The sequence below is a fragment of the Siphateles boraxobius genome, unplaced genomic scaffold (assembly GCF_051911475.1).
Source record: "Siphateles boraxobius isolate OS27281-9 unplaced genomic scaffold, OSU_SipBor_1 5, whole genome shotgun sequence".
Classification (NCBI taxonomy): domain Eukaryota; kingdom Metazoa; phylum Chordata; class Actinopteri; order Cypriniformes; family Leuciscidae; genus Siphateles; species Siphateles boraxobius.
In genome coordinates, this window is record NW_027509141.1 from 33,809,420 (window position 1) to 33,825,432 (window position 16,013).

General features: G+C 44.7%; 2 protein-coding genes across 10 annotated transcripts in view; one reads left to right on the plus strand and one right to left on the minus strand.

The window, feature by feature from the left end:
- The window catches only part of LOC143711923 (coiled-coil domain-containing protein 30), a 30,922-nt gene that overhangs the window by 6,858 nt on the left and 8,051 nt on the right, over window positions 1–16,013 (plus strand). For 5 of the 9 annotated variants that reach the window (XM_077204100.1, XM_077204101.1, XM_077204102.1 and 2 more), the window contains exons 1-2: window positions 14,381–14,506; window positions 14,933–15,115. In XM_077204100.1, the coding sequence (XP_077060215.1) occupies window positions 14,492–14,506; window positions 14,933–15,115 (198 nt within the window). In that variant the 5' untranslated portion in view covers window positions 14,381–14,491. Of the gene's footprint in view, window positions 1–14,206; window positions 14,301–14,380; window positions 14,507–14,932; window positions 15,116–16,013 lie in introns of those variants that run through there. The other 4 variants (XM_077204104.1, XM_077204108.1, XM_077204107.1 and 1 more) reach the window with 4 other exon arrangements.
- Window positions 497–14,188, minus strand: emp3a (epithelial membrane protein 3a (MAM blood group)). The gene is made up of 5 exons (XM_077204113.1): window positions 13,275–14,188; window positions 11,538–11,626; window positions 10,917–11,019; window positions 9,513–9,653; window positions 497–1,253 (listed from the first exon to the last, which is right to left on the minus strand). The coding sequence occupies exons 1-5, from the start codon at window positions 13,366–13,368 to the stop codon at window positions 1,078–1,080; spliced, it is 603 nt and encodes a 200-aa protein (XP_077060228.1). The 5' UTR covers window positions 13,369–14,188; the 3' UTR covers window positions 497–1,077.

Genomic DNA, 16,013 nt, shown 5'->3' on the forward strand with positions numbered 1-16,013 from the left:
TTTGGTCTTTTCAGTCTTTTTGATGAAATCTGAGATCTTTCCGTCCCTCCATCGACATCTACATCTACGCTTCAAAATGTTCATAAAGATATTGTAAAACTAACCATATGATTTGAGCAGTTTAGTCCAAATTTTCTGAAGAGACATGATCACTCTATATAATGAACAGATTGAATTTAGGCTTTTATTCACATTTTAACATTAATCAGTGAACATAAACAGAAGCTCAACCGAACCTGCGCAAAAATGAACCTCATTGGTTCTTGCAGAAGCTCAAACTGCTGCGTAACACGAGAACGAACCTCATTGGTTCTCTCACATCTAGCGAACATGATTGAGCTTACGTTTACCACAACTGATGTGTGAGTTGATGAGTGTTTATATGTGAATAAAAGCCTAAATTCAATCTGTTGCATATAAAGCAATCGAGTCTCTTAAGAATTTTTTTATTAAATCCCTCAATTCAGATTTTATTTACTTAGTGTCTTTTTCCCCCCTTGTTTTCTCTTCTGATGTTTAAAATTGAAAATCATCATCCTTGTAAGGTGTGTCTGTAGGGTTATACATTTGTGTATATTCCTTTTGTTAAATATGACTTTAAATGTATTCAACTGTAGATCCTTCCTACACACAATTAACATCATGTAAGAGCTTCTGTTAATAAAAGCAAATCTTTATTTAAAAAAAAAAAAATCCCTCAATTCATATGGATTATTTTTTCGATATCTTTATGAACTTTTTGAAGCGTCAAATTGGTAGTTGTGTAGCTGTCGTTGGAGGGACAGAAAGCTCTCAGATTTCATCAAAAGGACCTGTGTTCTGAAGATTAACAAAAGTCACTCCTATAAAGCAGCAGTTTCTACACTATGGGGAAATACAGCACATTTTGATGGAGCTTCCCAAAAGCAGCAAAGCATGTATTGGGAGTTTGGTCCCAGAAACTAGTAGGATAATAATAAATTACAAATAACAATAAGCCATATATCATAAAATATTTTACCTAAAAACAGCCATAAGCATTTATAATCTCATAGCAGACTAAACAGCTACAGTTCATGCGTGGTGTTAAGCAGAAAATCAGGCCCGTTTGCGCAGATGCACATAAAGTGCGCCACTAATAAGTAAAAGGGGCACACAGACCCAGGCTAGAATGTAACAGTAGCCGAACCGACCCATTTCCAGTTCCTGAACATCCTGAAGAATCTCGCTCCTTTGAAAGGTGTAGATGAGCACAGCCGCAAATGCTGCAAAACCTGTGAGTGTGGAGGAGGTGAATAGTGTGAGAATAGAAACTGGCCACAAGGGAGCAGCACATGTAGTACTAGTATGAAGGTAAATTGGTAGCAAAACGACTCGGTTACTAACGTAACCTCGGTTCCCTGAGAGGAGGGAACGAGTATTGCGTAATGCTTACGCTATGGGAAAACTCCTTTTCTCGAGAAATATTGAAGTCTTTATGTAAAACGCATTGCAGCTGCACAGCATACAGCAATGAGCGAGGCAGCTCGGTCATTGGCTGTGCTGCGGCAACTTGCACGAACCAATGACGGGGCGACTCTGAACCCGCTTCCAATGAGCGTGCTTCGCGTCCACGCGCGTCAGAGCCCGCCAAGATGGGCGTGGCCAAGGGCTATATATTGGGCGCCCCGTCGTCTGAGTTCTTTAGGTTCAATCGACTGAAGCAAATTGACCAAGCACAAGCACGGCAGATTATGCAATACTCGTTCCCTCCTCTCAGGGAACCGAGGTTACGTTAGTAACCGAGTCGTTCCCTTTCGAGAGGTCTCTCCTATTGCGTAATGCTTACGCTATGGGAACGCCATGTAAAACGCCGTGCGTGCTGACTTCGCTTCTATTAAGCCGGAGGCCGGTGCCTGAGCTTTTGAGCGAAGTAATTATCCAACGAGCCAGCCGAAGGCGGGCTTTATAAAGGGACAACGTGGAACGGCCCAAAGGGCGTCCAAAGACACACACAAGCACATGTTTATGTACTGTCATGTATGAAAAATCCTCCACATCAGATGCAAAGATGTGATTCTATGAGGGAGGAGACAATGCTCAGCATGTACACACCCCAGCCTATGCATAGTTAGACCGACAGTATGTTAGAGTGCAATGAGGGGACCTGTAGGTTATAAAACCTGATAAATGTGGACGGTGAGGCCCAGCCTGCAGCCGCACAAATAACTTGAATGGGTATCCCACTCGACCACGCCCACGAGGAGGCCATGTCTTTCGTAGAGTGAGCTCTGATGCCCAAGGGGCACTGAAGGCCCTTGGCTTCATAAGCCAGCGCTATAGCATCAACTATCCAGCGCGAAATTTTTTGCTTTGACACAGCCAGACCCTTAGTGCGGCCGCCAAAGCATACAAACAACTGCTCTGTCTGTCTGAACAGGGCAGAACGTTCCAAATATACTCTGAGTGCCCTGACCGGGCAGAGTAAATTAATGTCACTTTCATCTGCTGGGGACGATAGCGCGGCCAAAGATATCACCTGTGCTCTGAAAGGAGTAGAGAGCACTTTAGGAATATACCCGTGTCTTGGCCTGAGGACAACCCTGTTGTCGTTAGGTCCAAACTCCAGGCAGGTAGCGCTTGATGACAGCGCGTGCAGGTCACCCACTCTCTTGACCGAGGCGAGAGCCAGCAAGAGAGAAGTTTTGAGCGAGAGCTGTTTAAGGTGCACAGTTCGGAGGGGTTCGAACGGGGCACGCTTAAGTGCGTCCAGGACCGTGGCCAGGTCCCAAATCGGCACCGAGGGGGGGCGTGGGGGATTTATCCTCCTGGCGCCCCTCAGGAAACGAACAACTAGGTAGTTTTTCCCTAGTGTGCGTCCTTCGACCGGTTCATGTGATGCCGCTATGGCAGCCACATATACTTTGAGCGTGGAGGGGGTGCGGCCTGCCTCCAACAGCTCTTGTAAGAAAACGAGCACACTCGGTACTTCGCATGTCTCAGGATTCAGGTTCCTGGACTTGCACCAGTCACTGAACACCTTCCATTTCTGGGCATATAAGCGCCTCGTAGAGGGCGCTTGCGCATCAGTGATGGTTCTCAACACTCCACTGGGGAGGTTCCCGGGAATCCGTTGAGGGGCCACGCATGGAGGGCCCACAGATCGGGGCGGGGAAGGAGGATCGTCCCGTTGGCCTGCCTGAGGAGATCTAGCCTCAGTGGAATCGGCCATGGGGCAGATTGTATCATCTGCATCAGTTCTGGAAACCACATCTGGTTTTTCCAGAGTGGGGCTACCAGGAGCACTGCACATTTCTCCTCCCTGATCCGACTGATGACCTGAGGTAGCATCGCAACCGGAGGGAAGGCATACAGCGGGCGGCTCGGCCAGACTTGGGCTAGCGTGTCCGTGCTCTTTGAAAAGAAGAGAGGGCAGTGCGTATTTTCCTTGGAGGCAAAGAGGTCGACCTCTGCTCTGCCAAAGGTTTGCCATAACCACTGAATCGTCAGGGGGTGGAGAGACCATTCTCCTGGGAGAACTTTGTCTCTGGACAGCATGTCCGCTCCCTGGTTCAGAACACCTGGCACATGCGCTGCTCTCAGCGAGCGCAGGTTGCGCTGGGACCATAGGAGGAGCTCCCTGGCCATCGAGTGCAGGGAGCTCGATCTGAGTCCACCCTGACGATTTATATGCGAGACTACCGTCATGTTGTCCGTTCGGACTAGGACGTGCTCGTCCCTCAGGTACGGGAGCAGGGCTCTGAGAGCCAAAGCGACCGCTTTCAATTCCAGACAGTTTATATGTAGGCGCTTCTCCGGGTTTGACCACAAGCCGGAGACAGGCCTGCCCTCGTAAAGGGCCCCCCAACCTATTTTGGAGGCATCTGTCGTGATCATTTTTCTCCTTGTGTTTACACCCAAACTCACGCCGGACTGATACCAGTCGACAGCTTTCCAGGGCGTCAGGGCTTTTATGCAGCCGTGATTTGCTCTGATTAAAAAGTGGCCCGAGCGCCACGCGTGGGTGGGGACACGGCTTTTGAGCCAGCGTTGGAGAGGACGCATGTGCAACAATCCTAGCTGGAGTACAGCTGATGCTGAAGCCATGAGACCGAGCATCCTCTGAAACCGCTTGACGGGGGCGCGCGCGCCCGCTCTGAACGATGTTGCAAGGCGCCGGATAGTGAGCGCGCGCTCTGATGAGAGGCGCGCCGTCATCTGCACTGAGTCTAGCACTATTCCCAGAAAAGAAATATTCTGGCTGGGGGATAGCATGCTCTTTGCAAAATTGATTTTTAGACCTAGGCACTCTAGATGACTGATAATCCAAGACCTGTGTGTCACTAACTGGCTCTCTGATTGTGCTAGTATTAGCCAATCGTCGAGATAATTTAGAATTCGCACTCCCCGCTGTCTAAGGGGGGAAAGTGCTGCATCCATACATTTCGTAAATGTACGGGGTGCCAGTGACAGGCCGAATGGTAGTACTGTGTACTGGTATGACTGTCCCTCGAAAGCGAATCTCAGAAATGGCCTGTGATGAGGCGCTATTGGAATGTGAAAGTAAGCGTATTTCAGATCCACTGACAGAAACCAATCCCTCGGGCGAACTTGCGCGAGGATATGCTTGGTAGTTATCATTCTGAACGAACGAATCATTAAAGCTTTGTTCAGATGTCTGAGATCTAGAATGGGGCGGAGACCGCCATCCTTTTTCGGGACGAGAAAATAGCGGCTGTAAAAACCTGCCTCGCTCATAGAGGGGGGGACTGTTTCTATAGCGCCTTTCTCTATCAGTTTGAGCATCTCGGTGCGTAGAACATGTGAAACATCTTTTCTCACTTTCGTCTCTACCACCGCTGTGAAGCGGGGCGGTCTGCGAGCGAATTGAAGCGAGTAACCATGTTTTATTATGTTCAAAACGCATTTCGGCATGTCGGGGATATTTTCCCAAGCTTTCGCTCACACAGATATGTGCTGAATGTTGGCCGGGGGCGTGTCGCAGTGACGTATGGCTCCCGCCAGCGAATCGTTCTGTGTTAACACCGAGCTTACAGCTCTGCTGAATGCCGAGTGCAGGGGTGCGTGTGAGATTACAGGCACGCTCGCTGTAATGCTCACAGAGTGAGATGGGGAAATGTTTAACACTGTGTGTATAGTGCTTATGGGTGGGGGTGCATAGACTGTGGTAGGCACGCGCGCCACTTTCATAAAACTTCCCGCTCGTGGCGGGAGGTTTTTGGCCATATAAACAGTGTTTGTGAGTTGGGGTGCGTGCATAACAGCGGGCACACGCTCTACTCTTATACAACTTCCCGCTTTTACTGGGGAAGTGTTTATAACTGTGGGAACAGTGCTTGTGTGTAGTGGTGCATACGTAACAGTTGGCACACAATCTACATTTATGGGGCGTCCAGCCTGAGCTGGGAAAACATTTGGCACTGCGTTGACAGTTTTGATATGTGGGAATGCGCACTTTGGTGTGGACACGTGACCCTTTAATGACACAGGCAGAAAATGGCTCTTTATGTGATTTCTGTGTGTCGCCGTAAAAACGGTGTTTGTTTGCAGGTGGGCGAGCTGTGTTGCTGGCACATTGGCTGCTGTATAGACATTTCCAGCCGCCTGTAAGGGGACTGGGTAATGCTTTAGACGTTTTGGAGAGAACGGTCCGGCTCTCGCGAGACACGCGCTCTCCCTTTTCCTCCCTGTAGCTAGGAGGACTTACGAGGCTCTGGGTTCAGCACAGTCCTGGGCCGAGGTCCCCGTCGCTCGGGCGGTTGCTTCCTGTTGGCAGAGCGCGAGCGGCGTCGAAAATCCGTTTCAGGTTTGGGCTGAGAAACGGGGGGCGCCGTCTTAGCTCGCTGCTGTTGAGGCGGCCGTTGGCGGCTCTGCGATGAGCTAGATCGCTTGGGCAGGAAGTGACGCATAGCCTGTGAGTCCTTACGGGCTTAGGTGAAGCGCTCGGCGAACTCCTTCACCGCTGGTCCAAACAGGCCGTCTTGGGAGATAGGCGCGTCGAGGAAAGACGCCTTATCTGCATCCTTCATATCTGTTAGAGTCAGCCACAGATGGCGCTCAAGGACAGTCAGGTTAGCCATAGCACGGCCGATGGAATGGGCGGTGGCTTTTGTGGCTCGCAGCGCTATGTCAGTGGCGCTGCGTAGGTCCTTAAATGCCTCAGACTCGGGTCCAGACTCGTCCATACTGCGGAGAAGTTTGGCTTGAAACACCTGGAGGACAGCCATAGAGTGAAGCGCTGATGCAGCTTGGCCGGCGGCGGCGTATGCGCGACCGGTGAGAGCTGAAGTGGACCGGCAAGGCTTCGAGGGATGAGAAGCTTTAGCTTTCCATCCAGCGTTGGAGGGTGGACACAGATGATTGGCCACAGCCCCCTCGAGGGGTGGAGTCCCCTCATAGCCTCTTTCTTTCGCGCCGTCCACGGAGGAGAGCGACAAAGAAAAAGAAGGCTTCAGGCGAGCGGAGTGCGGGGCTTTCCACGACTTCGTGAGTTCGTCGTGAACTTCCGGGAAGAAGGGGGAGGGTCTTTGTCGAGGGGCCTGTCGGCGCCCCTGCAGGAACCACTCGTCCAGTCGGCTGCGGGCGGGTTCTTCCGGGGAAGACCAATCGAGCCCGAGGTCTTCCACGGCCTTGGAGAGAATGCGGACGATCTCTGAGTCCATGCTGGAGCCCGCGCTCGTGCCCGCTAATGTCGAAGGCACGGGGTCGAAGGACGAGCCCGGCCAGTTGTCGGATGCAGTATCACAGGAAAAACTGTCATCCTTATCTTCGTCATCCCCTGACGCGCCAAACGAGACGAGCCCCATCGCTCCGCTGGAGGGGTGCTAGTCCGCCTGTGTGAACTGGACTGGCGGCGGGGAGTCTTCGGGTGGCGGTGAAGCACGCGGGGATTGGCCCGGCGTGACATCACTGCAAACCGCGTGCTCCGGCAGCCTCTGTGAGCGGAGTTTTTTCTTTCGCGGCTCGACCAGAGGAGATGGCAGCACGGAAGAGGTGGGCTCTTTCGCGGTGAAAACGGCGAAGCGAGCGCGCAGCTCGGTGAGGCCCAGGGCGTCACACTCGGGACATCCGCCTCGAGTAAGGGCAGCCTCTGCGTGGTCCGGTCCCAGGCAGCGGGCGCAAATGATGTGACGATCCCCGTCTTGAAGAGGGCCTCGACACGAAGCGCAGGAAGGCATTTGACGCCTTGAAAAATTGCTCTTTTAGAAAAAGTGTCGCGGGGGCGAACACTGAAAGCTTTGAAAAGGATATAGTGATGATGCGCGCCGGATGGCTTAGCAGAAGGGCGATCGAAGGCGGCTGAAGGCGCCGGCGTCCTCGAAGCAGTCCTGCTGTAGGCTTGTCGACGGCGGCGGCGGCGGCGAAAAGACTCCAACAAATCCGGAGGATCAGCGAAGAGAATGTTCTTTGCTGAAGGAGATTAAATCTAAAGAACTCAGACGACGGGGCGCCCAATATATAGCCCTTGGCCACGCCCATCTTGGCGGGCTCTGACGTGCGTGGACGCGAAGCACGCTCATTGGAAGCGGGTTCAGAGTCGCCCCGTCATTGGTTCGTGCAAGTTGCCGCAGCACAGCCAATGACCGAGCTGCCTCGCTCATTGCTGTATGCTGTGCAGCTGCAATGCGTTTTACATAAAGACTTCAATATTTCTCGAGAAAAGGAGTTTTCCCATAGCGTAAGCATTACGCAATAGGAGAGACCTCTCGAAAGGGAACTCGAGAACACGTAGATGTGAATTTGACAACTTGTACAATAAATATTCGTACTTGTACGCTAAAATGTACACTCACAGCTTCAATGTGAAAACTTTTAAAATAAAAATCTGAACTTGAATGCTAAGATTTGCACTCGCAGACAATAGTCACAAACCTGTATTCTGAATATGAAGTTGCAGACAAGCAGTCAAAAATTTGTAAAATGCCATTCACAAAAATACAATGACAGACACTAACTTGTAGCCTAACATATATTTGCACGTACTCTTACATTCACACTCGCAGTAGGCCTACAACCTCAAGTAGGCACTTGCAACTTCTCAAATCTGTCACTGCAATTTCAAATTTCGCACCTTGACTTTTGCTACTCTTTTCGCGATATATTAGGTGCAAAACTAACTTGTGCACTTGCAACTCAGTGGCGGCGATAGAGGAAGGGGGGCGGGAGTGGGAGTGTTCAAAGGAGCCGTTTTATTGGTTGGCGCCTGGCCAATAAAATGGGACTTCTGTTATATGTGATGATATCACGTAACCCGCTTCTCGGAGACGATCTGAATATGATCTAAAACGCTAAAGCTGTTGTTGCGTGGTGTATAGGCTATACATGTACAAATCTTTTGTATATTTAATGTTGCATTAAAAAAATAAAGATCTGAAATGCTAACATGGCTTAATGCATTACTGATATTAAAAGAAATAAATGATATTATCAAACTCAGTAAACAACACCATACTAACAATGCAGGCTATGTACAGAAAAGCAGATCAACACAGAATATGAGCACAATGCATTATAGACAATGGTTTGAAAAGGTCAAATTGGAAACACCATGCCTACTAATAAAGCATAGAAAAGTAATTTGCACGCGTTTAATTGTACGTTAAGCATTTCCCTCCCATAGAAAACCAAGAAAACGCTTCATGAGGCTTAATGGACCAACAGTTATAAAAAAAAACACAATTTGTTATTATTAATAAAACTGCAGGCAGCAGGTTTTTTTGCACTAAACACATATTTGCTTTCTTTCGTCATATTCTGGGCTCATTGGCTTTTCTGTAGCCTACAAGGCTATGCTTAATTAGTATGGTGTTGTTAACTGAGTTTGATAATATAATTTATTACTTTTAATAACGGTCCATCACAAACGGGTTACGTGATATCATCACATATAACAGAAGTCCCCTTTCATTGGCTCGGCGCCAACCAATAAAACGGCTCCTTTGAACACTCCCACTCCCGCCCCCCTTCCTCTCTCGCCGCCTCTGAGTTGCAAGTGCACAAGTCAGTTTTGCACCTAATATATCGCGAAAAGAGTAGCAAAAGTCAAGGCGCGAAATTTGAACTTGCCGTGACAGATTTGAGAAGTTGCAAGTGCCAATTTGAGGCTGTACTGCGAATTTGAATGTTGGAAGAAGTGAAAATTTGTATTACAAGTTTCTGTCTGTCGTTTTGTCTTTGTGAATGGCATTTTACACATTTGTGACTGCTTGTCTGCAGCTTCAAATTCAGAATACAGGTTTGTGACTATTGTCTGCAAGTGCAAATCTCAGCGTTCAAGTTCACATTTTTATTTTACAGGTTTTCACATCGGAGCTGTGAGTGTAAATGTTCGCGTACAAGTACGAATATTTATTGTAGAAAGTTCTCAAATTCACATCTACGTGCTCTCGAGTTTTGCTACTAATTTACCTTCATATACTAGTTAGGGAAAAATAACATGACATCAACATTATGCCTACCTAGTCCAACCTACCTAAATTAATACAAAAATAATATATAATCAGTTTATAAGTAATTAATGAAAAAACACTTACCTGCAAAAAATTGACATAGACCAGTGAAGTAGAAAAGTCCTCCTGTGGACATGGTGAAGAGCTGTCCGAGGAACACCATGAAGGAGATGGAAGAGAGCACTACAGATAATATCATGAGGGCCTGGACTGACTGCAGCCATTCTGAGAGAGAATATCACAAATAGCTATTTATTAAAAAAGATTATTAATCAACCCCAGTGTAGAAATGGTCTCAACTGGCGGGTTGCGACCCAGTGTGCGGTCAAAAAAACAAAAAACAATGTTTTTCTGATGTGAGACTTTTATTTTGAAAGACATGCGAAAGACATGCGTGTTGTGAACGCTGCTGACTCTTCTGTCAGACGCAGTTTATGTAACACGTGCCTGAGAAAAATGCGTTGTCCTGATTTCGTTTCAGTGTCATTATTCTAACACTATTTGCATCTCTGTAGATCAAGAGCAAATTAAATTACAAGCATGCAACGTCATACTTGCGTTGTCAATTAGTATGTGATGATAGCTGGGAAGGATTTGCATGTGTTCATTCTATCCATCCGAATCAGTGTCCATGTGTTTTATTAACAGTTCATGTTTTTATTGTGCATTTACCATCCTGTAGTTTCCGTAACCTTAACCCCAAATACCATTTTATTTTCACTTTGTGCTATTTTCTATATTTCGATGACTGTGGTAGCTACTCTCAACTCCAAACAAAATGCTTTTTTAAGGAAACTTACCCATTTTCAAGTGTTGATAAAAAAAAGAATGCATGATGCTAGAATAAAACGGGCTTTTTAGTTTAAAAGCTCAGGGTCTGTTCTTTTCTTTTGATATTGTAACATCAGCAGCTGGAGTGCCCTTGAGAGCCACCGCAGGGCCCTCCACATCAGACTACTGTCATTCCCTCACAAACTACCATCACCATAACTCACAGCCCGGACTCGTCATCCATTATCACATTCACCTGTGTCTCATTATCTTGTTTAGCTCACCCCAGCCTTTTTTTCATATTCATTATCTTGTCTTGTTTGTTACACAGCAATTCCGAGCATTCTCTGGTTTCATGTCTTTTGGTTTTGGGTTTCTTGCCTGTTACGTGGATTACTCTTTTGCCCGTGTTCCCTGCCTTGTTGTGATTGTTTGTTTGTGTATGGCCCTTGCCTGGATTTGGATTACGATTGTGGATAACCCTTTAAATAAAACTGCACCTTCGTGTCTCAGAGCAGTTTGTGACAGATATGTTGCATTTTCAGATATTCATTCAACTAAATATTTTTGTGAAAATGATCAAAAACGCAGGCGGTGGCTGGCAAGTTTTTTTTTTTACGCTGGCGAGGAAAGAATTAATAACTTTTTGTATTAACAAAAAATAGTTTTGGACTTTAGTTTAATAGCCTTGCCTTATACTGTGTGTTTGTTACCCACCGTTCTCCCTGACAGTTGCACATAACCAGCTCTCTGTGGCGTTGTCATAGGTGCACTTATACCAGAGATCCGTGTTCTCGATGTCTCCCAAAGTCCACCAGGACTAGAAAAAGCATAATAAGTTTTCCGTTTTTAGTTACATTAACATTTATCTGACACTTTTATCCAAAGAGTCTTACAATTGCTATATTTCAGAGGTTGCACGCCTCTGGAGCAACTAGGGGTTAAGTGTCTTGCTCAGGGACACATTGGTGTCTCACAGTGGATTCGAACTTGGGTCTCTCACACCAAAGGCATGTTTCTTATCCACTGCGCCAACACCTGCCAGTTAACATTGGTGTAGTGTAAAAGGTCCCTAAGATGTAATGATGTGTAGATGCTTTATAAAAATGTGAGTTTCTCGAATTTCATTTGTTAAAATGTTTCACAATTTTTGGAAAATGAGCTTCACCTGATCTCCAGTAATTTACATTATACTGTATACATTAAAAATATGCAGCAGAAGACTTCACACTACAATGTTGAGCATATTTTGATTGACAAACACACATGAACTCTGAACTATGCATTTGCTCATACAGTGTAGGACAGAAGTGTTTCTTTATTGCAGTTCTGACTAACCTTCTCCATGGTGGCAATGAAAAGTATGGCGAGGGTGACCAAATGCAGAACGGTCACAAACATCAACAGGAAAGACATTTTGGTGGATCCTGTCGGTAAAAGAAAAAATTCTGTTTGAGAACTTCTCATTCTCATTTACTCACAAAGGAAAATGAGGAATCATTTGGGATTAACCAGTGTGTCTAAAAAGCCTCTGATGTGGCCGACATTATGAGTGCTTTACAGTACAAAAGTTTAATGTTTTTGGAAGAAGTCTCTTTGCTCACCAAGGCTGAATTTATTTGATCAGAAATAAAGTAAAACAAAATATTATTCAAATTGAAAAGAATGAATATTTTCTATAAAATGTAATCTATTCCAGTGATGCAAAGCTGAATTTTCAGCATCGTTACTCAAGTCTTCCGTGTCACATGATTATTCTAATATGATGATTTGCTGCTCAAGAAACATATCTGATTATCATCAACATGGGAACTAATTCACTTGGTTTTCAGGATTCTCTGATGAATAGACAGTTTAAAAAAAAACTTGTTTTTAAATAGAAATATATTGTAACAAATGTTTTTAGTGATCAATTTTTTGATGTATCTTTGCTGAATAAAACTGGTGTATGATGCCAAATGGAGGCTCTCTGGAAATGTTCTTGACTGCATGAGGAGGTTTACTTGATCAAAATGATGCTATTTGCTGACAGAATCTTTCCAGGGAAAAATGTAGGACTTGCGTGTGAACTTTGATTCAACCACTGTAATAAGACATCACTGACGTCATACCTATAAATTAATTTTCACCTCACTGCTAGACGCTTTTGCATCGTCATGTTTCCAAGATGCAAAACATAGCAATACCACAAACTTTCCATGACTTTTCCATCCACAAGATGAACGGAGACTTCTGCTTGAATTCAACAAAACCTCCATTCATACAAGCTCTGTGAGACAGTCAGGATGGGGAAGGAAGATTGGGAACGACACACACGGATCCCAAGATTCCACACCCTCTATGTCATTACTGTGCAGTGAAAATAACTCACTGTGTTTCAGATCTCTTTCTAAATCAGAGACCCAAGAGGCCTTTCGTGGTGACCGAAAGATTGCGTATTTAGACGACATTCTCTAACTCATGGTTTTCATTAAATCGAACCCCACCTCTCATGTTTACATGCAGGAGCTGCTCACACGGTTCCTCGTTCCTGGAACAGATTCGGACAGTTCTTGCTCTTTAGTCGCTCTCTCTGCCATGCAAGACTTTACTAAGATGTTTTTTAAATTATAGAGCTGTATGACCCAACATAATAGCTACAGAAACACCTCACACAGGACGCTCCGACAGACCAGAACAGACACATTTTAGATGGTTTTGATTACATAATCTTTTCTACATCTAAGATTTTCCTGGATTGTTCTATATGAACAAACAAACAGAAGAAATATCTCGGAGAACATAAATAGTTTGACTCTTAGGTTCTTCAGTGGGTCTTAGGTTCAGGATCATATGAACTATTTTATAAGGTTCTTTTGAAATTAGATATTCTTGGTATGAGTTTTAGGTCTTAAGGGTTATTGTGCATTAACAAAGTAAACGAAAAAAAAAAAAATTAACAAAGTAAATGTGATGATCTATAGGTTCTTTATGCACCAGTACATCCATGGAACATCAGACTCTAAAAATTCTGGAAGTATTCATTTTAAGAGGGGATATACTCGCTGTTGTTGAAGAAATAAAAATGCAGCTTACCTTGTGTGTGCTCGTACCAACAAATCTTCGGAAAACTTTCGTCTGGGGTCCAGTGTTGTTTCTTAGCTGGTTTCCTCCCCTTCTCTTCTCTCATCTCTTCCACACACTCACTCACTCTCTCCACACACACGTTTGGGGAAAACGGTACAGAAAGGAATGTAAGCTCGGTTAGAGGAGGAGTTTCCTTCACGGCTTCAGAAAAACTTTGGGTTAGTTAAAAATGGGCTTGAGTTTGTGTCTGCCCAAACCTAGAGAGAGACTGTTACATAATTAAACAACACTTTTTTTTATTGAATTTCATTTTTTGACTTTGATGATTACTGATTATATTCACACCTAGTTCAATTCATTGATGGCCTCGTGTTGTTTAGTAGGCAATTAAAAACTGGCGCAATCTGGACAATTATTTCCTGACCACTCAGAGAAACAGCAATCAGATCTCACCCAAATCCCCCGTGAAATGTTTCTTTCCGCTCTACCAAACTGAACTATTTTTATGTTGTTCTGTACGTTTGTGTTTTTATTTAGAGTTAGTATAAACAGGCTAAATACTCTAATATGAGGAAAGGAACATTTAGTAATTTAATACAATATTTTATGTATCTTCACATGCTCTTAATATCTGGGTCATTCCATAAAAAATTACGTTTTTTTTTTCAATTTTGTGTCCTTTATAAACATAAAAGAAATTAAATAAAATAAAAACAATGAAAAACTAAAGCCAGCTTGTATGTGTTGTTAGTATATAAATGGTATTTTGTCAATCAGGATGCATTATTATTTTAAAATAAAAGTGTATATAATTAACATTTACTTTAAATTACCTTTTCAAAGTGGAAAATGCACTCGTTTCGTGAGTGAACCTTATAGTTGTTTGGGAACCTCGTTTGTTATTACGGAGTTTGTGGGGTTCTTTTGCAGGACGTCCCACACAAAGACACACACACACACACACACACACACACACACACAGTCTGCTGTCGCTGATGAACGTACATTCCAAGTAAATGCTGAAAAATTCTGAAGGTGAAACATTAACATCCGTTTCTAGGCGACCGTGAACGTCTGAAAGTTTTGTTCGAATACAGTTTTAAGAAAGAAAAGGCGTCGGCAACGTGTGCGTGCGTGTGTTTCGCGGGATATTTCTCTTTTAAAACAAAAATAACTTTTAACAACAACTAAAAAGTAACTTCAATGGTTTTGGATAACGTTGGGAGATGTGCACAGCACAGGTAATATCTGTTTTTATAAACTTTTCCGTGGCGAATCGCTCATTTTACTTTTTTCTTTAAAGGGCAATAGCTACATCACGATTTGGCTTTGTGGTAAATATCCGTCTGTTATAAGTTATGTGAATATATCTCGTACTATCTGGTGCTTTCGCTCTATTCTTTTCGCAGAAAACCAAATGTTACTGAAAGTAGTAAAGTTTTCATGCTAGAAAACCGCAAGTCGTTTAAAAGGAAAAACTGATGTGCGCATGTGCACCACCTCCGATCTGCAACAACAGCTGTCAAAGGATGTTTAAACAACATGAGCAATCACGTGTTTGATGTTCACATCTAAACACTGATCTCGGATCAGTTCTTGTTTAGATCGAAGATAGATACATTATAGACATTTAGATACAGATATAAGATGCATCTCTGTGTCTTTAGGATGGAAAGATGTTGCAGGACATGGAGCAGCGACTGCAGGAGGAAGGTTTGGACCCCTCGGCCTCCATTAATGAGCGCTTGTCTTTACTGTGGCACCTTTACAAGAGCAGTGAAAGTTCTGTGAAGTCCCTCAACCAACAGATACAAGATCTTCAGAAGGAACGTGTCGCTGAGATTGAAAAGGTGAGTTGGGCTAAATAAAAAGAAAAAACTCAGAATTTACTCTCCTGTATTTGTTTCAGATCCATACGAGTGTCTGTGGAACACAAAACGAGATGTTTAGGTAGATATATGGGTCCTTCTCAAAAAATTAGCATATTGTGATAAAGTTCATTATTTTCCATAATGTAATGATAAAAATTAAACTTTCATATACTTTAGATTCATTGCACACCAACTGAAATATTTCAGGTCTTTTACTGATTTAATACTGGACTTCAGGCATTTTGGCATTTCCTTCTCCCCAGTCTTCCTCCAGACTCTGGCACCTTGATTTCCGAATGACATGCAAAATTTGCTTTCATCCGAAAAAAAGTACTTTGGACCACTGAGCAACAGTCCAGTGCTGCTTCTCTGTAGCCCAGGTCAGGCACTTCTGCCGCTGTTTTTGGTTCAAAAGTGGCTTGACCTGGGGAATGCGGCACCTGTAGCCCATTTCCTGCACACACCTGTGCACGGTGGCTCTGGATGTTTCTACTCCAGACTCAGTCCACTGCTTCCGCAGGTCCCCCAAGGTCTGGAATCGGTCCTTCTCCACAATCTTCCTCAGGGTCCGGTCACCTCTTCTCGTTGTGTAGCGTTTTTTGCCACACTTTTTCCTTCCCACAGACTTCCCACTGAGGTGCCTTGATACAGCACTCTGGGAACAGCCTATTTGTGCAGAAATTTCTTTCTGTGTCTTACCCTCTTGCTTGAGGGTGTCAATGATGGCCTTCTGGACAGCAGTCAGGTCGGCAGTCTTACCCATGATTGCGGTTTTGAGTAATGAAACAGGCCGGGAGTTTTTAAAAGCCTCAGGAATCTTTTGCAGGTGTTTAGAGTTAATTCGTTGATTCAGATGATTAGGTTAATAGCTCGTTTA